Raw genomic sequence first — 26,216 nt, 5'->3', positions numbered from 1 at the left:
CACCATGCAAGCCTTTCCTATATTTGATTCAATGTACTTTTCCAGAAGCAAAATGAAAGTTCTCACAGACGGGGCCTCCTCTGCCTTGTCCTCAGAATTGGAAAATGTATTGTCCATCAAGGAGCCTCAGTACTGAACCTAAAACTCAAGAGAAAACATTTCCTGAATAATAAGTGGGATGATGACTTGAAATCTTGCAAAACAGGCACAATCTTAATACGATAGGCCTTACTAAGGCTAAATGGCCTTATCCATGGTTGAAATTGACACATCATTATATTTAAAAATCTCCACAAGTGATTGATTTTACTCAGCAGCCAGGGTTTATGTCAAGTGTGAGGATAACGAGCAAGAAATTCGAGCCCTTGGCAAACTGGTTGGAGAGGCAAGGATCGTGTCCAGGTAGAGCTCATAACATTATTTATTGTTTAATCTATTTAATTAAATATGTAATTTACCCTCAAACTGTGGCTGACATTATATGTAGTCCTGAGCCGCATTAAGATGTACTATTTGTGCTGTGAAATTCTACGGGATTTGACAAATACATGGTGGCAATTCTCCAGCATTAAAGCATAACACAGAATGCTTCTCTTATTCAAGCTCTTCTTCCCTTCACATAGAGGGAATCAATCGACTTTTCTATACTAACTTTCGAATTTGTTTCTTTATTCCCATCTTCTTTAATTAAAGCACAAGATATCGTACTCAATTTCCATTTGATCTTCCAAAAGAAAGGTACTGAATAATCCATACCTGAATTTCATTGATTCAGACTCAGGTCCACCGCTAAGCAGTAAAGGCCAAACGTCCTGTGCTGCCACCTCATGGCCGGCAAAGGGCAATGAAACCCATCGGTCCGGCCATGCAGGGAGCATGCGCGGTCTGCTTGCCGCGGCGAGCCGGGTCTCCAGGGAGGACCTGAGTTTTCTTTACCCAGGGTGAGGAAGGCGCCGCCGCCCTGGCTTTGGGGCTGGGGCCTCTGGGGAGGTTCCGGGTGGGGGCGTTGAAGAGGCAGCTCTTTTTGCAAGGCCCAAGATGGCGGGCCCTGCACAGGCCGCGCTGTTCCGCGCCCTCAGGGCGTCAGTATCCCGTTGGGGCAGGATGCCCCCGCTGGGCCCGGAGCATCCTTGGCGCTGCCCTCGCAGAGCCGCGCTGAGGTTGAGGTGGCGCGGGGGGCCCGGGCTCCGCGAGGAGCGGCGGCAGCGAGGGCTGGAGGACCCGGGCTCCGGGGCTCCGGGGCGTCTGGCCTGGGTGGGACTGAGCCCATCCAGGGACTGGGACTCCCGAGTTCTGGTGCGGGTGGATCCTGGGCAGGCTCAGGACCAAGTCCCTCTCCTTCCACCAAGGAGCGCCCAGAGGCCGGCGGGAGCTCCAGGTTCACATCCTCCTCCTTCAGGTGTTTACTTTTCCTTTATTTCTGGAAGGCCAGAAATTGGCGCCATCCTTCACATCAGTGAATCGGGACCCTAACACCCATTACCTCAGGTTTATTGTTATTGCCATTAACAGTGTTGGTGGCATTATCACTAAGATCATCATTGTTGTTATTGTCATTCATGATTATTAGCAGGTGTGTTCATCATTTTGTCTCACTATGCTTTTTTTTTTTTTTTTTTTTTTTTTCTGATTGGTTTTGTATGACGTTGAATTGAACTTCTCTAATCTTGACTAGTGTTGTCAGATTCCTGAAGAGCATTCCGGAGGACAGCCCCTGCCTTTAGTGCAGCCACAGAATTTCGTGGGCACAGGAGAGCACCTAGAATATTCCCCTTTCATTGCACAGCAGCTTTGGGAAATGGTGGCTGCCTGGCTCTGAGATGAGGTGGAAAAGACCGGATACTGGGGCAAGCGATATCACCTCCACTGGTGTTTTTATGAAGCCAAGTGCACTGTCTCCCACGTAGACTTAGAATAAAATCTGATGGCTCTAAAAGGCCATGTTTTCCCTTCCTGGACTTCCTGGGAGCCTTTAAATCTTGTGTGGTTCCTAGAGTGGCTAGGTAGCCATATCTGTGCCTCGTATGGCAGCACCAGTCTTTTCTGGGCCAACAAGGGCACTTAGAATGTTTCCAGAAGCTCAGGCATGCTGTCTCTGTTCCATCCTTCTGTTCAATGGCAATTCAATGGGTCCCTGGCTGACATAGAACATCCTGCAGAGGGATGGGCTTGGGTGACTTCCTGGCCAGCCTTTCCAGGCAGTTATCTTTGAAAAACTTGAAGAGACTCACAGAAGCCATTCACTGGTATTTCATGACTGCAAGTGGGGTTTCTGGTTCCTTGAGTTTACTTAGAATATTTGAATGGCTCTGAATGGCCAAGAAACCCTCTCTGGTCTTGGAAGCTGCCAAAAGCTATTACTGGGCCTTGGAAGAGTCTTTAAAATTTTTCCAGGTACAGCTGAGAATAGGAAACTTTTCCAGGTCTAGCCCAACCAGCTCAGGTCGAGTCCTGAAAAACTGGTGGGTATTGGGGGAGCTCATCTTATAAAAGAGCAATTGGTGGCAAAGCTGGGTCTCCAGGACAGCTGTGTGTGTATATGTCTGCAGAGCATGCCTTGTGGTCATCTTTAGTAACTGAACACCATTTGTGAATGGATAAACTATATTTCTTGCTGTACAATAATGAAAAATCCATACTAACAATGGTACTAATAAAAATATTGATGAATATTAACAGGAATGATGATCATCATGATACTAGTACTAGTGGTTATAATACTGATAATAATACTAACCCTATGGACTTGGGACATAAAAGTTTTCCCTAAGTGGATAATAGGCATAACTATTTGGTGGTGTAGGGTTATTTCAAGTCCCAGAAAGCAAGGATGAACATCTAGAACGAGAAGAAAAACAATCTGGAGGTTGGCATGTGCACACCTGGGGACTCCTGTGTTAACTTCTACTGTTTCAGCCTAAGAGGGAATGTTAATATAACCCTGGTCCTGCAACACCATGCTGACCAACACCTACCAGCTTTCAGGAGATAAGATAGCTGGCTGATGGGGCAGGGATCCAGAGAAGATACGTGTCCAGACCCGTACATGTTGCCCAGCGGCAGAGTTCATGACAAGCAAAAAACCCCAGGACAATGTCATTCCCAGCCACCTGACTGTCATCTGCTCTTTCATGGTCCCTCTCTACTGGTACCTCTAGGCACTGGCATGTCCTCCAGAGGCTGTAGGAGGGCATCATACTCAGTACTCTCCCACCTGCAGGAGGCAAGAAAGATGGAAAGAGCTAAATACCATGGCTTCTGGGTTCTTTTTGGTGGGCATGGCATATTTTGCATTTGCTTTACTAATGGTGGAACCCAGTCAGTGGTTTGCAATACAGCTCTGGATGACTCTGGACACCTGTAGAGATTTTGACAATTTCCAGAAGGTCACAAGTTCTTGGAGGACTTTTTCACAAGTTCTTTGACTGAAAAAGTGGCTCAAAGAACTACTGTACTGACTTAGAAAATGTTGCAGAGGCTGGGCGCGGTGGCTCATGCCTGTAATACCAGCACTTTGGCAGGCCGAGGCGGGCAGATTTCGAGGTCAGGAGTTTGAGACCAGCCTGAAACCCTGTCTCTACTAAAAATTCAAAAATTAGGCAGGCGTGGTGGCATGCACCTGTAACCCAGCTACTCAGGAGGCTGAGGCGGGAGAATCGCTTGAACCTGGGAGTCGGAGGTTGCAGTGAGCCAAGATTGTGCCACTGGACTCCAGCCTGGGCAACAGTGTGAGACTCTATCGCAAAAAAAAAAAAAAAGAAGAAGAAGAAAAAGAAAATGTTGCAGAGACTCTGGTGAACAGGTAGTCCCTCTCCTGCCACTCCAGGTAAAAGTTTCTTGGCCACAAACCTGATTTAGCGGTATCCCTTCATCTTAGGTGAGTAACAGAAAGCCATTCATGACCTATCCAAGCACGGAGGGAGAATTTGACTTAGAAAACTTTTAGGTGGACTAGTTGGTGAAAGAAAGTGCATTCTAGGGCTCACAGGCCTACACATAGAGTTCCTAGCACATAAAGCATATGTATGAATTCTTTCTGAGCCCATGGCAAGACCAGGGTGCACTTCATCCATCTCCTATGCTGGTATGAATAGGTACTTGCCCGAAAAAGAAAAGAATAAGTCAGGAAGCCCATTCTTCTACAGGACACCAGCTGGTACAGTAGGAGTCTTGGGGTTGCTGTGGTATGTATGTTTTCAGGTTGTCTTTTAATCATCTTCAGCAAATTCAACAGTCTTCAGAACATAAACAAAATTATTCAACATTGCCTAATAACTACCACAAATCTATCCATGATAAAGAACTGTACCCACATAATAATATTAATAGCAATCACAATGGTGTGATATAAATGTCATTTTAATGAAGAGAATAATAAAAAAGCAGATATTTAAGAGCATATTCCTGTAAGCCTGTGGCATTGTTCCCATATGAGCCCTCATGTTATTGATTACAGGGAGAGGCTTGGGGCTGCATCTTGAAATATCTTCTGTGATGGCAAAGAAGAGTGGCAGTAGGGAGAATAATTCTGAGCCACACGAGGGCTTGGGCAAAAGTGGAGATGCCTGTGCCACGTGGAAATACATTACAAATGGACTATGGAAAAGGGTCTGGCCAGAGTCCTGCCTGACACAGGTCATACAAAAACTTTCAGTAGTTCGCCCCAAGAAATGGCTGGTCCAGGCTGTAGATGAGAAGCACTGGGCAGACAGATCCACACCCGCTTCCTGAGTCTCAGAAGTCTGGTGTGAATCGAACATTAAGCCCCCAAGCCTACTGAGACTTCACCTCCTGGCTGGTCTTCTACCATCTGATTCTTGAGCCCCATCACGTAAGTGCCATCTCCATACTGGAATTACTGACAATGTCTGATGGAGGGTTTCACCCTGGGTACTCAGTACCAGCAATGGATGAAATACCAGAAGGGAGGCTCCAGGGCTTCCATAGAAGACACATTCTAAAGTTGCTCGGGTGATCAAATGATCATCTCATAGATTTTCAGCAGAACTGCAGCATTTTGTGAATACCTGAGTGAATGCAGAAAGTATCCAGACGCATGGGCATTCTAGGAAGCTCCCTGTGTAAATCAAATACAAGGAATATCTACTTCTGGGTTCAAAAGCTAACTTAGATAATAAAAAAAGTGAGATGCTGGCAGAAGGCAAATAACTCCACTTCAGTTCCTGAGAGAAAAATGGTTCTGTAACCTCTGAGTTTATTTAGAAAAAGTTTGGAGCCTCAGGAAGACCAAGTATATCATTCCTGATGTTTCCAGGGCAGATTGGACTGCTTAGGCCTCTGGGACTATTCTAAGTCCTCTCAGGTTTCCATGGGAAACTGTAACTCTACTCCTAGAGCTCACACCACCCCCGAGCAAGCTCATTGTTTTCTAAATATTCCAAGGAAGTCCATCCAGGGTATGCCTGTATTGGTGAGTTTCAAATTGGACTGGCAGGAGAACTCTGAGAATGATACATCCTGACTTCACTTGATAAAGGTAGGGGAGCCACGAAGTCCAGATCTGGAGAGCACCTGAAACACCAGATGGCAGAAGGACAGTAAGGAGGTGAAGTCAGCTATGGAGTTGGAGCTTCATGTTTAATGCATGTAGGATTCTGAGTTCCAGGACTGATGGGCTGGTGGGGATGAGATACATGTCTTCTTTGCAGGGAGCCAGGCCAAACCAGCCATCTGGTTGCACTACTGAAAGCTTTTGTGTGCCCAGTGGTAGGCAAGACACAAGCCAAACTCTCTTCACCTCTGGCTGGTAGTCCTTGACTAGAGAGGTTTGCACACAAGTGGTCCTATTAGCCCATGCTCTCCTGTGGCTTGCTTTCCTTTCACCTGTTTCTCATGTTTGCCGTCATGGAACACATTTCATAGTGAAATTCTTTGACCCTGACTCCGAATTACACAAGGAGGACCCAATTTGTGAACTTTTCATATATTTAGGAGAATCTCCACATTGATTTTTGTATCCTTATGTTCATATTGTCCCAGTATTAAAATTCTTACTATTTAGGTCATTGCGTTCACTATCATAATTATTAAATATTTTTCATTTATCATTTATTTTTATTGGTTAATTTTTGTGGCAGCTGTTATATAACAATCACTAGAGTTTCTCTATTCATGAAAGATGTCCACGTTAATGGAGGTAACTAGGAGTGTTACTTTACAGGTATGTAAACACAGATAATCTTGGCTGAACTGTGGCTATATTGTCTGGTGTCCCTTTGAAGGTGAAGCCTCTTGTGTTATTCTAAGTGACCTCTGGAGACAGAAACTGTCTCATAATTGCAGGGACGACTTGAGAAGGCATCCTGAGCCTATGCAGAAATGCAGAAGCACTTCCATGATCTAAGCAACCTATGTGAAGGCCTGAAAGCCAAAGCAAAGCTGTCCAACAAAAAGTTTTCCTAGTAACACTGGAGGTCCATCAGTCACTCCTCCTGGTCTGGAAATGTCAGAAATGTCCTCCATGGTTCTTGTGAGGGTCCAGATCTTTTCACAATCACCTCAGGAGCCACAAAACCATTCCATCCTACCTGAAATTGCAGAATGACTCTTCTTTTGACCAGAGTCTCAAAAATATATTCATTGATAGTTTTGATTCCTGGGAGCCGCCATTGCTTGCAAAAGATGTGCCAGAGACTAGACATTTTCTGTCTCCTCACTTGTCCGGGGAAGACTGAAGTTTTTCTGAAACCCAGAAATGGGAATCTGACCCTCTGAGCAGCCCTAGGATTTTCTAAGTCTTCCAAGCAGAGTGGAAGTTCTGGTGAGGGCCCATTGTACCTCCGATGGTCTGGAATCACATAGGATGATGCGTTTAAACAACTCTATGTGGAGATATATTTTCTGAGATATTCCAAGGAGGAGGGACACAACTGGACCAGATGTTAAAAGGGCAGCTGAGCATTAAGTGCCTATGTAGTGTTTGCAGCTTAATGTCCCATGCAGAAGGGGACTCTGGGCTCTTGTGTTAGAATTCAGTGTAATTCTGGGGTCCTGCTTTTCTTCCAGGAAATCCCACTTCCATCTGGATGTCTGGATGAACTACTGAAAGCCACTGAGTGTCCTGCAGCAGGTGAACTGTGGCCAGAGCCCAAGGATGAAGGGGGCTCCTTCCGTCTGTGACTGTGAAGAGGAAGCCTGAGGTATAGCAGACCCAGGCCCCAGAAGGATGGAAAAAATGAGGTAGGGAGTGAGGGGACCTCAGAGGAAGACTGAGGCCTGCAGAATCCCAGGGTCAAGGAGACAGTGCGGTGTCGTGGTGGTGTCCTTGATATTCGAAGAGGGGCGATAATCCATCTCCTGAGGAAAAGCTTCATATGGGGTGAGGAGGGGAGAAGTAAACAGAGAGGAAGCAGGGAAGGCCAAGACAGCGACCAGCCTTAGAGCAATTTTAACCAGAAATGGACACAGACCCTGGACCCCATCGCGGGGTTGCAGGCCAAGGACCGTCTCTAGGCGATGCACAGCTCCCTTGTGGGGTTACTGGGAGTAGGCATTGTGACGTCTGCAGGGGTGTGGAAGGCTGGGCGACGGGAGCAGCTTACTGGGCTGGACCAGAAATACTGAACTTCTTTTCCATCAGTGAAATCCACTTCTGGGTCAGAAAAACTGCAAGTTCTGGAGGGGCAGGGCCTAGGAGGAGGTCAGGGCCTGAGCCTTCCTGGTTTGACCCCGCTACCCCCCGTGTTTCTGGGTCTGTCCTCACTTCCACCCAGTGGATCTTGAGTATCCTCCTTTGAGTCCCCACGAGTGTGTTGTGTGCAGTGGGGCCAGGCTGCTTCATCCACTGCACGTTAAATGTTTCCAATACTTTCTGGCCAAAGTTTAGAGTTGCTAGACCACTGACTTTGAATGTTGACCTGGTTCCTTTTTTTTTTTTTTTTTTTTTTTTTTTTTGAGACGGAGTCTCGCTCTGTCGCCCAGCCCAGGCTGGAGTGCAGTGGCGCGATCTCGGCTCACTGCAAGCTCCGCCTCCCGGGTTCACGCCATTCTCCTGCCTCAGCCTCCCGAGTAGCTGGGACTACAGGCGCCCACAACCGCGCCCGGCTAATTTTTTGTCATTTTTAGTAGAGACGGGGTTTCACCGTGGTCTCGATCTCCTGACCTTGTGATCCGCCCGCCTCGGCCTCCCAAAGTGCTGGGATTACAGGCGTGAGCCACCGCGCCCGGCCGTGACCTGGTTCCTTTTGAACACAGTAAAATCTATTGAAGTTTAAGGTCACCTCTTTTCATGGATGGTGAAGAGGCAGGCTGTTCAGGCGCAACTGCCTTCAGGTCTGGAGGGCGGCGGAGGTCATTGTGGGTGGTGGGTGAATCCGGAACCTCTGTGGCTCTAGACTTTCAAATATTTCATTTTTTCTTTTGTAGTTTTTGTTTGTTGCTTGCTTTTTTCACAATGGGAACTGGAATGTAAGATGCCAAACTAGCCTGTGGGGGACATGGATTTTCACAACAGTAACCACAGAGTGTAGTTTCCGTTTCTATTCCCTGTTCATGTGGGAGGCAGAAAAGGAAATCAGGTGCTCAGTTCTAGGGACATCACAGGACTAGGACATGTACAGTGGGGGTGGAAGGCAGAGGCATTGCTTTAGGAGAATAAAATTACTGCATGCACACACATATGTATGTATATGGATGTATGTACACAAATATGCATATTTGTAGATTCTGTTCTCCCTCTCTATATATAATTTTCTTTATTTCACACTTGATATGATTTTTTTTATTATACTTTGTGTTCTAGGGCACATGTGCACAATGTGTAGGTTTGTTACCTATGTATACATGTGCCATGTTGGTGTGATACACCCATTAACTTGGCATTTGCATTAGGTATACCTCCTAATGCTATACCTTCCCCCTCCCCCCACCCTACATCAGGCCCCAGTGTGTGATGTTCCCCTTACTGTGTCCAAGTGATCTCATTGTTCAGTTACCACCTATGAGTGAGAACATGCGGTGTTTGGTTTTTTGTTCTTGTGATAGTTTGCTGAGAATGATGGTTTCCAGCTACATCCATGTCCCTACAAAGGACTCAAATTCATCCTTTTTTATGGCTGCATAGTATTGCATGGTGTATATGTGCCACATTTTCTTAATCCAGTCTGTCATTATGGACATTTGGGTTGGTTCCAAGTCTTTGCTATTGTGAATAGTGCTGCAGTAAACATACATGAGCATGTGTCTTTATAGCAGCATGATTTATAATCCTTTAGGGATATACCCAGTAATAGGATGGCTGGGTCAAATGGTATTTCTAGTTCTGCATCCTTGAGGAATCGCCACACTGTCTTCCACAGTGGTTGAACTAGTTTACAGTCCCACCAACAGTGTAAAAGTGTTCCTATTTCTCCACATCCTCTCCAGCACCTGTTGTTTCCTGACTTTTTAATGATTGCCATTCTAACTGGTGTGAGATGGTATCTTATTGTGGTTTTGATTTGCATTTCTCTGATGGCTAGTGATGATGAGCATTTTTTCATGTGTCTGTTGGCTGCATAAATGTCTTCTTTTGAGAAGTGTCTATTCTTATCCTTTGCCCACTTTTGGATGGGGTTGTTTGTTTTTTTCTTGTAAATTTGTTTGAGTTCTTTGTAGGTTCTGGATATTATCTGTAGGTTGCCTGTTCACTCTGATGGTAGTTTCTTTTGCTGTGCAGAAGCTCTTTAGTTTAATTAGATCCCATTTGTCTATTTTGGCTTTTGTTGCCATTGCTTTTGGTGTTGTAGACATGAAGTCCTTGCCCATGCCTATGTCCTGAATGGTATTGCCTAGGTTTTCTTCTAGGGTTTTTATGGTTTTAGGTCTAACATTTAAGTCTCTAATCCCTCTTGAATCAATTTTTGTGTAAGGAGTAAGGAAGGGATCCAGTTTCAGCTTTTTATTTATGGCTAGCCAGTTTTCCCAGCAGCATTTATTAAATAGGGAATACTTTCCCCATTTCTTATTTTTGTCAGGTTTTTCAAAGATCAGATGGTTGTAGAAGTGTGGTATTATTTCTGAAGGCTCTGTTCTGTTCCATTGGTCTATAGCTCTGTTTTCATAACAGTACCATGCTGTTTTGGTTACTGTAGCCTTGCTGTATAGTTTTAAGTCAGGTAGTGTGATGCCTCCAGCTTTGTTCTTTTGACTTAGGATTGTCTTGACAATGCGGGCTCTTTTTTGGTTCCGTATGAACTTTAAAGTGGTTTTTTTCCAATTCTGTAAAGGAAGTCATTGGTAGCTTAATGGGGATGGCATTGAATCTATAAATTACCTTGGGCAGTATGGCCATTTTCACAATATTGATTCTTTCTGTTCATGAGCATGGAATGTTCTTCCATTTGTTTGTGTCCTCCTTTATTTCATTGAGCAGTGGTTTGTAGTTCTCCTTGAAGAGGTCCTTCACATGTGTTGTAAGTTGGATTCCTGGGTATTTTATTCTCTTTGAAGCAATTGTTAATGGGAGTTCATTCATGATTTGGCTCTCTGTTTGTCTGTTATTGGTGTATAAGAATGCTTGTGATTTTTGCACATTAATTTTGTATATAACCTCAATTTCAGAGCCTGCTATTGGTCTCTTCAGGGATTCAACTTCTTCCTGGTTTAGTCTTGGCAGAGTGTATGTATCCAGGAATGTATCCATTTCTTCTAAGTTTTCTAGTTTATTTGCGTAGAGGTTTTTATAGTATTCTCTGATGGTAGTTTGTGGGGTCAGTGGTGATATCCCCTTTATCATTTTTTATTGCATCTATTTGATTCTTCTCTCTTTTCTTCTTTATTAGTCTTGCTAGCGGTCTATCAATTTTGTTGATCTTTTCAAAAAACTAGCTTCTGGATTCATTGATTTTTTGAAGGGTTTTTTGTGTCTCTGTCTCCTTCAGTTCTGCTCTGATCCTAGTTATTTCTTGCCTTCTGCTAGCTTTTGAATGTGTTTGCTCTTGCTTCTCTAGTTCTTTTAATTGTGATGTTAGGGTGTCAATTTTAGATCTTTCCTGCTTTCTCTTGTGAGAATTTAGTGCTATAAATTTCCCTCTACACACTGCTTTAAATGTGTCCAGAGATTCTGGTATGATGTATCTTTGTTCTCATTGGTTTCAAAGAACATCTTTATTTCTGCCTTCATTTCGTTATGTACCCAGTAGTGATTCAAGAGCAAGTTGTTCAGTTTCCATGTAGTTGAGTGGTTTTGATTGAGTTTCTTAATCCTGAATTCTTGTTTGATTGCACTGTGGTCTGAGAGACAGTTTGTTATAATTTCTGTTCTTTTACACTTGCTGAAGGGTGCTTTACTTTGAACTATGTGGTCAATTTTGGAATAAGTACAATGTGGTGCTGAGAAGAATGTGTATTCTGTTGATTTGGGGTGGAGAGTTCTGTAGAAGTCTATTAGGTCCGCTTGGTGCAGAGTTGAGTTCAATTCCTGGATATCCTTATTAACTTTCTGTCTCGTTGATCTGTCCAATGTTGACAGTGGGGTGTTGAATTCTCCCACTATTATTGTGTGGGAGTCTAACTCTCTTTGTAAGTCTCTAAGGCCTTGTTTTATGAATCTGGATGCTCGTGTATTGGGTGCATATATATTTAGGATAGTTAACTCTTCTTGTTGAATTTATCCTTTTATCATTATGTAATGACCTTCTTTGTCTCTTTTGATCTTTTTGGTTTAATGTCTGTATTATCAGAGACTAGGATTGTAACCCCTGCCATTTTTTTGTTTTCCATTTGCTTGGTAGATCTTCTTCCATCCCTTTATTTTGAGCCTATGTGTGTCTCTGCACATGAGATGGGTCTCCTGAATACAGCAAACCGATGGGTCTTGACTCTTTATCCAACTTGCCAGTCTGTGTCTTTTAATTGGAGCATTTAACCCATTTACATTTAAAGTTAATATTGTTATGTGTGAACTTGATCCTGTCATTATGATGTTAGTTGGTTATTTTGCTCGTTAGTTGATGCAGTTTCTTCCTAGCATCGATGGTCTTTACATGTTGGCATCTTTTTGCAATGGCTAGTACTGTTTGTTCCTTTCCATGTTTAGTACTTCCTTCAGGAACCCTTGTAGGGCAGGCCTGGTGGTGTCAGAATCTCTCAGCATTTGCTTGTCTGTAAAGGATTTTATTTCTCCTTCACTTATGAAACTTAGTTGACTGGATATGAAATTCTGGTTTGAAAATTCTTTAAGAATGTTGACAATCAGCCCCCACTCTCTTCTGGCTTGTAGAGTTTCTGCCGAGATATCTGCTGTTAGTTTGATGGGCTTCCCTTTGTGGGTAATGTAACCTTTCTCTCTGGCTGCCCTTAACATTTTTTCCTTCTTTCAACTTTGGTGAATCTGACAATTATGTGTTTTGGAGTTGCTCTTCTTGAGGAGTATCTTTGTGGCATCCTCTGTATTTCCCGAATTTGAATGTTGGCCTGCCTTGCTGGATTAGGGAAGTTCTCCTGGATGATATCCTGCAGAGCATTTTCCAACTTTGTTCCATTCTCCCCATCACTTTCAGGTACACCAATCAGATGTAGATTTGGTCTTTTCACATAATCCCATATTTCTTGGAGGCTTTGTTCATTTCTTTTTACTCTTTCTTCTTTAAATTTCTCTTCTTGCTTCATTTGATCTTCAATCTCTGATACTCTTTCTTCCAGTTGATCAAGTCGGTTGCTGAAGCTTGTGCATTTGTCATGTAGTTCCTATGTCATGGTTTTCATCTCTATCACGTCATTTATGGACTTCTCTGCATTGGTTATTCTAGTTACCCATTCGTCAAATCTTTTTTCAAGGTTGTTAGTTTCTTTGTGCTGGGTTCATAGTTCTTCCTTTAGTTCTGAGAAGTTTGATCAACTGAAGCCTTCCTCTCTCAACTTGTCAAAGTCATTCTCCATCCAGCTTTGTTCTGTTGCTGGTGAGGAGCTGCGTTCCTTTGGATGGGGAGAGGTGCTCCGATTTTTTGAATTTTGAGCTTTTCTGCACTGCTTTTTCCCCCTCTTTGTGGTTTTATCTACCTTTGGTCTTTGATGATGTTGATGTATGGATGAGGTTTTGGTGTGGATGTCCTTTCTGTTTGTTAGTTTTCCTTCTAACAGTCAGGACCCTCAGCTTCAGGTCTGTTGGAGTTTGCTTGAGGTCCACTCTGGTAGGCTACTCCCAGTTAGGCTCTCCAGTTAGGCTACTCGGGGGTCAGGAACCCACTTGAGCAGGTAGTCTGTCAGTTCTCAGATCCCAACCTCTATGTTGGGAGAATCACTACTCTCTTCGAAGCTGTCAGACAGGGACATTTACATCTGCAGAGGTTTCTGCTGCTTTTTGTTTAGCTATGCCCTGTCCCCAGAGGTGGAGTCTACAGAGACAGGCAGGCCTCCTTGAGCTGCAGTGGGCTCCACCCAGTTCGAGCTTCCTGGCTGCTTTGTTTACCTACTTAAGCCTCAGCAATGGTGGGCACCCCTCCCCCAGCCTCACTGCCGCCTTGCAGTTAGATCTCAGACTGCTGTGCTAGCAATGACAGAGGCTCTGTGGGCTTGGGACCCTCCGAGCCAGGCATGGGATATAATCTCCTGGTGTGTTGTTTGCTAAGACCCTTGGTAAAGCACAGTATTGGGTGGGAGTGACCCAATTTTCCAGTGTTCTGTGTCACAGTTTCCCTTCACTAGGAAAAGGAATTCCCTTCCCCCTTGCACTTCTTAGGTGACGTGATGCCTTGCCCTGCTTCGGCTCTCACTCGTTGGGCTGCGCCCACTGTCCTGCACCAACTGTCCAACATGCCCCAGTGAGATGAACCCAGTACCTCAATTGGAAATGCAGAAATCACCCATCTTCTGTGTTGTTCACGCTGGCAGCTGGTGGCTGGAGCTGTTCCTATTCGGCCATTGTGGCACCAACCTCACTTGATATGATTTCTAAATTTAAATACCTTTGAGACAAACGCGAATTGTGAAGGGATTTAAAAATGTCAGTGAAAATGGAATTAAAAATAAAAATATAAATATCAACTTTATTTCTCAATATAATCTCTACTGAGGTCAAGACACTGCATTAAGGGATGATCCCAACCATTCAGTCCATTGCTAAAGAACTGAGGGTCATGGGAATTTAACCATGTCAATACAGTCTTCTACTATTAACTAAAGAAAAATGGGTGCCCTTTACAGTTATTTCAAGATTAGGAAAAATAAGGTCAGAAGAAACCAAATCAGGACTGTAATGTTGATGCCTAATAATTTCCCATGAAAACTCTTTCAAAATTACTGGTGTTTGTCGAGAGGAAGGAACAGAAGTGTTGTTGTGGTGCAGAGGGACTCTCTAGTGAAGCTTTACAGGGCACTTTTCTGCAAAAGTATTTGCTAATTTTCTCTAAGAACTCTCCTACTAAGCAAATATTATGGTGCTTTGATCCTACAGAACGTCAACAAGCAAAATGCCTTGAGCATCCCCAAAACCTCTATGGCTTTTGCTTTTGAGAAGTTTGCTTTTGCTTTGACTGGAGCACTTCTACCTCTTGGTAGCCATTGTTTTAATTGTGCTTTGCCTTCAGGATCCTATTGATAAAGTCAATTTCACTCCCTGTTATAATTCTTCAAAATAATGCTTCAGGATCTTGATTCTGCTTGTTCAAAATAGTCACTAATAGCTCTGCTTTTGTCCATAGCTGATCTAGGCACAAGGGTATTCGGGACTCATCAGATGTAAAGTTTCTCAACTTTCACATTATAGTCAGTGTTGTGTAAGCTGAACCAATTGAGATGTCTGTGGTGTTGGCTATAATATCTCTCGTTAATTGTCAGTTCTCCTCAATTAGGGCATAGAAACAATTTTTTTTTTCTCTCAAAAATTGGAATGGGTGCCCCTCCTCTGTGGGCTTCATCTTCAACATTGTCTTACCTCTTCTTAGAATCAGGTATCCGTTTGTATACGACTGATCCTTCAGGTCATTTTTCCCATAGACTTTTCATAAAGAATAATTTATTTCACCGTTTTTTGTAGCTTCACCATAAATTTGATGTTTGTTCTTATTTCAGGTTTGGCAGAATTCAAGTTCGGCAGAATTCATGTGGCTCTTTTCAGACTGATGTTTTAAATCCTGTTCACATATGTTAAAACAGGTCCGGGCATGGTGGCTCATGCCTGTAATCCCTGCACTTTGGGAGGTTGGCCAACATGGCAAAACCCTGCCTCGACAGAAAATATAAAAATTAGCCTCTACAAAAAACACAAAAATTAACCAGACAAGGTCCCAACTATTTGGAAGGCTGAGGCAGGAGAATCGCTTCAACTTGGGAAGCAGAGGTTACTTTGAGCCAAGATTGCTCCACTGCACTGCAAGCTCGGTGAGAGGAGTGAAACCCTGTCTCAAAAATTAAAAAAAGTTAAAATAAACTAGCATATGTGTGTTTTGATGCAAAAGCTAAAAGTTCATGCATAGTTTTTTCATAATTGTTATTTTGCATGAACTTATTAAAGCCCCCTATTATTTGCCATAATTTTCTCATCTTATTAATTTCTATATACATACAGAATTTCCAATTTGTGTAAACCTTTCTTCCCAGTTACTGAACAATTATTTTAAATTTGAAAAATAGGAGCTATTTTAATCTATATATTTTTTTCTACTTCTGAATATTTTAGAGAAAATATGGATAATGAAACTTGTAAAAAGGAGATGTTTGGAAGTTTCTGTTACCAATGACAAATTAATTTTTAAATAATTTCAGGAAAATTTAGGTGAATGTCTGTACTTTCATATGAACGTTCATAGTAAAACAGATTTTTGAATTTATACCCTTGATAAACTTTAATGTAAAATATGTGAGTAAATGTGTACTTTTCCGTTCCTCATGAACATTCTCAAGTTTATACTATCTGGATTTTCTCAGGACGAATTACAAGCTGTATATGCTGCTGAAGTGTCTCAAAGATTAAGTCCCAAAGAGAGTGCCCTACTGTTTTTCCAATATTAATTTCTAAGTTTTACCAAGTTACAAGTTTTTTTTTTCATAAAATATAAAATGTTTTGCCTCCAGCAGAAATACATTTTGGAACATAACTTTCCTGTACGTAAGGGGTATAAAGGAAGCTTGGATTCGTTCTGAGAAAGGGAGAGGGTACTTCTGCCCATTGCCATGCACATCTGATTTTAGAGCTGAATGCCTTTCTGAGCTTGGCTCACTCCTCTCAAACTTGCTGGTAAATGGACACAAATTAAAGAGAAAAAATAATTGTACACCATTTGGGATCAAGGAATCCAGATATCTGAACCATTGTTTATTATTTGCCCCTCCCACCCTCTCACCCTTCCAGATCTCTAGTGTCTATCATTCCACTTCTATGTCCAGGTGTACAATTATTTAAATCACACTTACAAATGAGAACTTCATGTGTTCATTTGTACAGATTCTCTTCCACCTAGCTACCTCTGAGACTGCAAGAACAATCACTCCTCCCCCTCCTCCTTCTCAGCCTACTCAAACAGAAGACCAGGAGCATTATCTATCTATCTATCTATCTATCTATCTATCTATCTATCTATCTATCTATCTGCACACACACACACGTACACATATATATACACACACAAATATATATACACACATATGTGTACATATACACACACTCATAAAGAATCTGCATTTTAAATAATGGCAGACCCATAGTTGTTCAAAAATCAACTATATAATTCTATATATGATAAATGTCTACTAGAAAGTTCACATTGAAAATTGCAAACACGACTTAGAAAAAATAAAGTTTTTAAAAATTTTATTTTATTTCATTTTAAGTTCCAGGATACATGTGCAGGACGTGCAGGTTTGTTACATAGGTAAGTGTGTGCCATGTTGGTTCGCTGTACCTATCAACCCGTAACCTAGGTATTCAGCCCCACATGGATTAGCTATTTATTCTGACGCACTCCCTCCTCACTCACCCCCAGACAGGCTCCAGTGTATGTTGTTCCCCTCCCTGTGTCTATGTTTTCTCATTGTTCATCTGCCACTTGTAAGTGAGAACATGTGTATTTGGTTTTCTGTTCCTGCATTAGTTTGCTGAGAATAATGGCTCCCAGCTTCATCCATGTCCTTGCAAAGGACATGATCTCATTCCTTTTTATGGCTGCATAGTATTCCATGGTGTATATGTATCACATTTTCTGTATCCAGTCTGTCACTGATGGGCATTTGGGTTGATTCCATGTCTTTGCTATTGTGAATAGTGTGGCAATGAACATATGCATGCAAGTATCTTTATAATACGAGAATTTATATTCCTTTGGGTACATACCCAGTAATGGCATTGCTGGGTCAAATGGTATTTCTGATTCTAGGTCTTTGAAAAATCACCACACTGTCTTCCACAGAGTTTGAATTTATATTCGCTCCAACAGTGTAAAAGTGTTCCTGTTTTCCCACAGTCTCACCAGCATCTGTTGTTTCTTGACTTTTTAATAATCGCCATTCTGACTGGCATGAGATGGCATCTCACTGTGGTTTTGATTTGTATTTCTCTAATGATCAGTAACATTGGGCTTTTTTTTCCATATGTTTGTTGGCTGCATAAGTGTCTGTTCATATCCTTTGCCCACTTTTTAAAATATTTTTATTTTCGCTTTTTAAGACAGAGTCTTGCTGTGTCACCCAGGGTGGAGTTCAGTGGCACAATCTCGGGTCACTGCAACCTCTACCTCCCAGATTCAGGTGGTTCTTCTGTCTCAGCCTCCTGAGTAGTTGGGATTACAGGCACCTGCCAGCACATCTGGCTAATTTATTGTATTTTGAGTAGAGACTGAGTTTCACCAGGTTGGCCAGGCTGATCTTGAACTCCTGGCCTCAAGTTATCTGCCCACCTCACCTTCCCAAACTTCTGGGATTACAGGCATGAGCTACTGCACCCAGTTTTTGCCCACTTTTATATGGGGTTGGATTTTTATAGTTTTGGGTTTTACATTTAAATCTTTAATCCATTTTCAGTTCATTTTTGTATAAGGTATAAGGAAGGGTCCATTTAGTTTTCTGCATATGTCTAGATAGTTTTTCCAGCACCATTTATTATTAAATAGGGAATCCTTTCCCCATTGTTTGTTTTCATCCAAAATAAAATGGTTGTAGATGTGCAGTCTTATTTCTGATATCTCTATTCCATTCCATTGGTCTATGTGTCTGTTTTGTACCACTACCATGCTGTTTTGGTTACTGTAGCCTTGTAATATGGTTTGAAGTCAGGTAGCAGGATGCCTCCAGCTTTGTTAGTTTTACTTAGGATTGTCCTGAGTATATGGGCTCTTTTTTCGTTTCATATGAACTCTGAAGTATTTTTTTCTAATTTTGTAAAGAATGTCCATGGTAGTTTATGGGAATAGCACTGAATCTACGAATTACTTTGGGAAGTATGGCCATTTTCATGATATTGATTCTTCTTACCCATGAGCATGGAATGTTTTTCCATCTGTTTGTGTCCTCTCTTATTTCCTTGAGTAGTGGTTTGTAGTTCTCCTTGAAGAGGTCCTTCACTTGCCTTGTTAGCTGTATTCCTAGGTAGGTATTTTATACTCTTTGTAGCAATTGTAAATGTGAATTCATTTGTGATTTGGCTCTCTTCTTGTCTATTGTTGGTGTATAAGAATGCTTGAGATTTTTGCGTACTGATTTTGTATCTTGAGACTTTGCTGAAGTTGCTTGTAGCTTAAGAATCTTTTGGGCTGAGATGATGAGATTTTATAGATATAGGATCATGCCATCTGCAAGAAAAGAAAGTCCAACTTCCTCTCTTCCTGTTTGAATATGCTTTATTCTTTCTCTTGCCTGATTGCCTTGGCCAGAACTTCCAACACTTTATTGAATAGGAGTGGTGAGAGGGCATCCTTGCCTTGTGCCAAATTTCAAATGGAATACTTCCAGCTTTTGCCTGTTCAATATGATAATGACTGTGGGTTTGTCATAAATGGCGCTTATTATTTTGAGGCATGCTCCATCAATACCTAGTTTCATGAGAGTTTTTAGCATAAAGGAATGTTGAATTTTATCAAAGACCTTTTCTGAGTCAACTGAAATAATCATGGGGTTTTTGTCTTTAGTTCTGTTTATGTGGTGAATTACATTTATTGATTTGCATATGTTGAACCAGCCTTGCACCCAAGGGATGAGGCCGATTTGATCTTGGTGGATAAGCTTTTTGATGTATTGCTGGATTTGGTTTGCCACTATTATATTGAGAATTTTGCAACAAAGTTTATCAGAAATATTAAGCTAATGTGTAGTAAATACATTGAAAATAATAACAGACTGATTAAAAGACTAAATAACATGAATCCTAAGTGTTTTCACAACTGATTTATAGAGTAAAAGCATTGCCAAACTAAATGAGCTTGGTCAAAAACTGTACAGGGTCTGAGATGTTGTCTCAACTTCCATTACTCATTGTGAGGTGGACCTGCAGTAACTATATTTGATGCAAAATTTCATGTTGATGGAAGCTGAGATGTCCTGCAGTCTCAGAGGGACAGAATTCTGGTGTGTCTCCCTTTGCCCTGTCAGGAATAAAGATCTAGACTCTACAGGTTTTGTCAAAATTTACAAGATGTAGGAAATGGGGCAGGATTTAGGCTGTGAGGCAAAGCCTAGAGATATAAAGAAACAGCTTCTGACCCAGGGCTCATGAAGTCAGGATAGTTTCAGAGGGGATGGTGGAGTGAGCATAGTACAGTCTTTGGAACCATTCCTTCCCCTTATTTGTTCATAGGCCAGATGTGCTCAACCAGGGGGCATCTCAGGTCTGATGAACAGAGTCCTGGAGAGACAAAGGGGCAATCCTGAGGAAGAGGCTCAACAGGGAGGAAGGAGTCACCATTTTCTCTCCTGAGAAAAATCCTTCTCCCTAGGAAACGATAGGATTTTCCTTGGTCCCAGTGAGACTTTTCCTGAGTGAAGAGAGCAGAGAGAGCAAGGGACTGATGTGTTATCTGTTTCCACCTCCTGCAGTGATTGTGAAACCATGGAGGACAGAATTATCTTCAGAATCATGAGCAATCCAGATGCCATGGTTTCACACAAGACATTGGAAGTTCTTATCTCTACGGGGTAGGCACTGGTCATTGATACTCTGTAAAGCTCATTCGCTGATTACTAAGTGAGCCAAATTAATAATCTACTGGAAGTTTTACTAAACTCAGTTTACTTGACACACAATTCACACAGACACATTGTTAATATACACATTTTGATGCTTGGACAGGGTTGGACCCAAGATTCTGTACTTCTATGGAGCCCTGTGTTCTGCCCAGGTGTCATTTACTCTCAGGTAAGTAAACTGATCACCATAACTAACAAGAGATTGATCTGTGATGATTAAAAATGAGAAGATCTGTTGGTTATGTTTTATTGGGATGGATTCTATTAACATTTAAATACAGTTTAAAAACGCAGATTTACAATGAAAAGTAACAAGCAAATATAAAAAGTGAAGGGGCTATTCCCCAAAGTAGTTTCCACTGAAATACCACCAGAGAAAAACAACTCTCAGGACAGGGATACTGCTTCAAAGACACAGATTTCACAGCTGGATGGTTGATCTCGAATTTCTGAAAATTCCATCCCTTACTCATGAAATGCAGTTTATTTAAGAACTTTCTAATTTGACTGTAGTTTCATACTCACACATTTCAGTGTGTTGTGTATTATTCCATTGATGATAAGTATAACTTATTTGAAAATGAATTACATACTGGTGAGAAAATTTTCCCTTTAAATTAAACTTAAACTCACACCATAAAATTAGCAGCATCTGTTTGTCTGTTCCAAGAATTACCTAGGTTCTACCCAGGGCACCTGAGATCAGTTGAAAACAAACGCAAAAAAGTTGGAATAAAAAGTAAGAACACCCTTCAAATGTTACGAATGCATCCCAGTCTCAATTATTCACATTCACGAGAATGATTCACCTATATCCCACTTTAGCAAAATTTCACCTACTCTCGCCTACCAATTGACTAATCAAAACAAACCAAGACAGAACAATAAATTCAAATTCATCCAGTAACCTGAGGGGAAAACCTACACCTCAAAATGTAGTCTACAGATATTCACACAGGATGTCATCTACTGTGAAAACACATGCACAGAGACAGTCCCTTCACATGATCAGAATACTCACAACTCCACAACAACATATTAGATATGGGATCATCTTGAAATGCGGCCATCACTAACCAGTTGTCCCTTTTACATAGACAAAACCTGAGGACCACATTATGTTATGTAGAAATGACTGTACACCTGTGTGCGTGTGTGTGTGTAGGGATCCGGGGAATCCAATAGACATTCCAGCCTCTTGATTTTTTCCATGTTCAGGCTCTTGATTCTATATCCGAGTGAAATGACTTGCCAGTGGGGAACAAGATAAGTCTTTGCAGGAAGCGCTCTGGTGGGAGCTAGATACTCAAATCATAAAGCATCGAGTGTTGGAAACATGCACTGAAGTTAGACGAAATACTCAATGCACAGTTTAGACGGTGAAAGACTTTCAGGTAATCATGCAATCACCGACCTGCTGATTGATGACATTCCCCGAATTTATGATTGCAAGAAGAGACAAATACTCATGACATTCTATTTCCGGTGGTTGGGGACATATGATGGCAACATACTGTCTGCCAGTCATGCTCATCACACTGTACTTTGCACACACGTCACACAGAGACACTGTTAATACGCACATTTGTGTGCTTGAGCAGGGTTGCACCCAAGATTCTGTGGTTGTACGGAGCCCTGAGTTATGCCCTCGACATCTTTACTCTCGGGTTGGTCAACTTGGATCACTGTACCGAACGAGAAACGGAGCCTGAAATCCAATCAGCGAATACACAAAAGGAAGGGGCCATTTCCCACAATCATTTCCACTGCAACACCACCTCGGATGAACAAGTCTCATTGCAGCTCAGGGACTGTGCTTCAGAGATGCACCTTTCGCAGCTGGACGATTGACCCGGAATCTCCCAAATGCCATTTTGATACACACCAAATGAGATTTATTTCAGTACTTGCTGATTTTATTTTAGTTGAATACACACACGCTCCTGTGTTTGATTTCCTTTATTATCAATACGACTTACTTCCAAATGACTCACATACCAGTGGGATGATTTTCTGCTTCAATTCATTGGAAATGGACAGCATTCAATAGGCAAGTGTGTCTGTCTGTCTGTCTCCAGCATTCTGTGGGTTCCACCAAGGGCACAAGTCCTAGGGCGCCTGACATCCATTCAACAAGCAATGTAAAAACTGCGAGGCAGGTTCAAAAGAAGAACACCCTTCCTCTCTTCAAATGCGTCCCAGTTTCCACTACTCAAGGTAGGGAGAAGGATCCACAGAAGTCCCACGTTCGCAACATTTCAACTTCTGGTGCTCACCAACAACTGACGAATGAAACACACCCCAAGAGAAAATAGTCAACCCCGTCCCCTGCAATAACCTCATGCGCAATCCTACACCGCAATATGTCATATTCAGAAATTCACACTGAATGTCATCTACCATGAACACAAACACACAGACACTGCCTCCACAGGTTCAGAAGACTCACGACTGCAAAACTCGATGTTTCCCATGTCTGGGCTCATCCTGAAACGCAGCCATCACTATCCAGTTGTCCCTCTTGTGTAGACAGAAACCTGGGCTCCTCATTACTTTATGTCGGATTGACTGTGTATGTGATGTGATGGTGTGTGTATGTGCGTGCGTGAACCCCCTCGTGGGTGTGTGTGTGTGTACGTGTATGTGTGTGTGTGTCAGTGTGTGTGCGCATGCACTCCTGCGTTTGGGTGGAGACTTTTCCTGAGATCACTGGCACACAAACCGAGCCCTCTTGCTGTGTTTGTTCCTCCCTTTGGATCTCCTGGTCCTCCCTTGCAGAGAAGTGAGTGTGTCAGTGTTCATGGACTCCTAAGGTGTCAGGTTCCTTGAAGAGAGGTTCAGCAGGGAGCTTTGCTGTTCAGGATGACGGTTGTTCATCCCACCCTTGTATTTTGATGGATGAATCACAAGCACGTTGGGAGGCAGGGTACATTCGACTTTTCTGATGTTGAAGTCAGGCTTGGTTTTGTTTTGCTCTTGGAGGAACTTCCAATGGTCTAAGGTGCTTTCCTGAGTGGCTCTTTCCACCAAGTGCTCCTCCAAGTCGGGTACCTGGAGGCAGGGTTCTCTCTGGAGCTCTCCTTGCGTTGCTCGCCTGTCTTTGTGTTCGGCGCCAAGGGCTCCTGGTACCCTGCCTATTGACACACTCTCACTGCATCTTTCCAGTTCACTCTTCTGGATGTAAAAGAGGACATAGGCCTGTTGACTCAGGACAGAAGCGATGCTACAGGCAGTGACCTCGGCGTCATCCATTTTATACCACTGGCCTCCTGGAGCTTTGACATAAGAGAGGTAATGTCCGTTGTGACAACTCCACCCAGCGTGGACCAGCACAGCATAGAGGACATAGACTAGAGGTCCCGTGTTCTGCTGAGACATGTATGGCTGCATGTCAAGGCACTCAGGGTATTGCACATTCTTGGCAAGTTTGTTGCCTGTGACATCGGAGAATCTCTTCAATACAAGGATGAGGACCTTGGCAGAAGTGTGTAGAGTGAACGTCTTGGAGGCAGGCGCCTTCTGGAGACAAAGACCACAATGATAGGCATTCTCTCCATTGAGTTCTTCGGGCTTCACCACCTGTTCCAAAGCTTGCTTCACACTCTGAGCTGCCTGGATATCCAGGGCGATGTCCAGGTAAGGGTCAAAGGTGTCCGAAACGCCCTGGCAGTGGAGACACTTGATTTGAGATCTCCAGCAGCCTCCAAATATCTGGTGGATGAGGGTGGTGTCCTCAGAGTCATGATCTACCTGCTTGTGCCCGGGAAGGCATGCCTTTTTCATGGCATCCACAATGAACATCAGAAACTCATGGGCATCTTCCTGCTTGCCTCGATGGAAGCCAGCAGCCAATGCCTGTGAGGGCTGGGTGACATGGCCAGGACAGTGGAGGGCCCATGTAATGTGAGCTTCCATCGTACACAGCATGCAGCACTTGTGACGCTGACAAAGTTGAAAGTGCTCCTGGGACAGCATGTAGTTGGCAAGGGGCGGTGTGTATGTCAGGCACTGCAGGGAAGCATTCAAGTAGCAAGTATTTCCCATATTCTGGAGCCCAGCCCCCACCGCAGCAGGTCTCCTGCTACTGAGAGGAAGCTTCTTTCTGGGGGCAGGCTGTCTTGCCACAGGAGCCAAATCATCACAGATGTTGACTTGGGTCTCAGATGACAGTGGTGACTTCTCAGGTAGAGAAGTCCGCTGAATTTCAGCAAAAGCTGCATCTGGCCGAGAAGATATGAGTTTTGAAAAGTGGTTGAACTGCCACTCACCTCCCAAGTGGAGTGAATCGGCCTCCATGTCGCCAGGAGCAAGGATCACAAGCTTTTTCTGCTGGGACCACACGTTGCAGAAAGACGCTATCTCTTCCGAGAGAGTCTTCAAATGACGTGCCATCTGGCTGCATCAGCCCTTATATAACTCACCCCCGCCTACCGCGAACACCCCACCCACCCATCAGGTACGCGGTCCACCAATCCAATATCAGCACTCAGTTAAAGAATGAGTCATAGGGTATGTCCCCTTGTATTCCCCAGGGAGTTCACTTAAAACTCCTGGGGAATGCGTTAGTTTACTTAAAACAGTGGTAGGGAAGAATTCTGTCCTTACCAAACAATGTGTGTGTTTGTGTGTATGTGTTTGCTTGCGTGAACTTGTGGGCATGCGGAATCATGCCCATGTGAGTGTTTCTTTGTTTTTGTTTATATGTCTGGGTGTGTGTGTGTTTGAGCTGCGATGTGCTTCTAACTATGTGCTTTTGGCAGTTACGATCATCCTTTCAGGCATTGAAGGACAGGAAGTCAGACCTGTACTTTCTGACTTGAGAATCATCAATGAAGTACAGTTAATAACATAGTGTATTTGTTTCCTTAATATCAAAGAAGAAATCCGTGCAGTCTAATAAGTATTCTAGCGATAACCTTTCCATGTTCAGCCTATTGATTCTGTGTTCGAGTGAAATGACTTACCAGTGGGGACCAAGACATGTCTTTGCAGGAAATGCTCTTGTGGAAGCTATATACCGAAATCATAAAGAATCAAGTGTTGGAAACATGCACTGAACTTAGACGAAATACTCAGTGCCCAAATTAGACTGTGAAAGACTTTCAGGAAATCATGCAATCACCGACATACCAATTGATGACATTCCCCGTATTTATGATTGCAAGTAAAGAGAAATACTCATGACATTCTATTTCCAGTGATTGAGGTCCTATGACCGCAATTTAAGAAATCATGAAATCAGAAAACTTGACTAATCACAATTTAATCCAACTAAAACCTTTGGTTCATTTAAGAAAGGATGAATATAAAAACAACATATCACACAGCATGGGAGATAATATTTTAATACGTATGTGATAATGGATCAACATTTGAGAGAGATGAAATAAATAGTTGTAAATTTGAGAATAGCATATAACCAGAATTAAACACTGTAAATGCCTGGGTGATGGGAGTGAGTCCATGTCTCAGGAGGAAACATAGAGATTTAAAAGCAGGGCGTCTAAAAGAGATTTGCATACCGTTGTTAAAACTGGCGGTTGTTTTAGTAAGAAAGGGAAAAATAAACCATTTGTCTTAGGGATTGTTGCATGTATTTTTCATCGTCTGAGATGTTGCTTCCAATTCCAGTTAAGCATTGTGTGGTGGACTTGCAGTTACCACATTTGGTGGAAAATGTCATGCTGATGAAGGTAGACTTGTTTCCCAAACTAAGAGGGACAGAATTTGGGTGTTTCTTTGGGACTTTTGGCTTACTAGGAATAAAGATCCTGGCTCTAGGGATTTTCTTAAAATTTTTCAGATAATGAGAAAGAGAATAGAATTTAGGCCAGGTGGCAAGGCCTCGAGGTGTACAGAAGCATCCCCGGTCTCAGGGCCCATGAAATCAGGATGATTTTAGGGAGGATGGTGGAATGAGGAGAGTGTGACCTTTGGCCTCCTTTCTTTCCCTTTTCTTTTCATGGGTCAGGTGTGTTCTATCAGAAGGCTTCCCCTTTCTGTTGGACAGAGTCCTGGAAGAAGAAATGAGCGCTGCTGAGAAAGATGCTCCACAAGGAGGAAGGAGTCACTATTTTCAGGAGCATGATCCCCAGAAGCATGAGAAA

General features: G+C 42.7%; 1 protein-coding gene and 1 long non-coding RNA gene across 2 annotated transcripts; one reads left to right on the top strand and one right to left on the bottom strand.

Moving 5' to 3' along the window:
• The first annotated feature begins 874 nt into the window (after positions 1–874).
• LOC102128493 (uncharacterized) lies at positions 875–26,216 on the top strand. Its single transcript, XR_010581346.2, has 4 exons — positions 875–941; positions 7,027–7,200; positions 20,213–20,278; positions 26,120–26,216. It is a non-coding gene; the product is annotated as an uncharacterized lncRNA (long non-coding RNA).
• On the bottom strand, positions 22,918–24,405 carry LOC135967531 (ubiquitin carboxyl-terminal hydrolase 17). Its single transcript, XM_065531061.1, has one exon. It carries the CDS (start codon positions 24,403–24,405, stop codon positions 22,918–22,920), a length of 1,488 nt encoding a protein of 495 aa, XP_065387133.1.

This window comes from Macaca fascicularis, chromosome 15, assembly GCF_037993035.2.
Source record: "Macaca fascicularis isolate 582-1 chromosome 15, T2T-MFA8v1.1".
Taxonomy (NCBI): domain Eukaryota; kingdom Metazoa; phylum Chordata; class Mammalia; order Primates; family Cercopithecidae; genus Macaca; species Macaca fascicularis.
The sequence above is the reverse complement of the archived record's forward strand: the minus strand, read 5'-3'. Positions and strand labels throughout refer to the sequence as shown.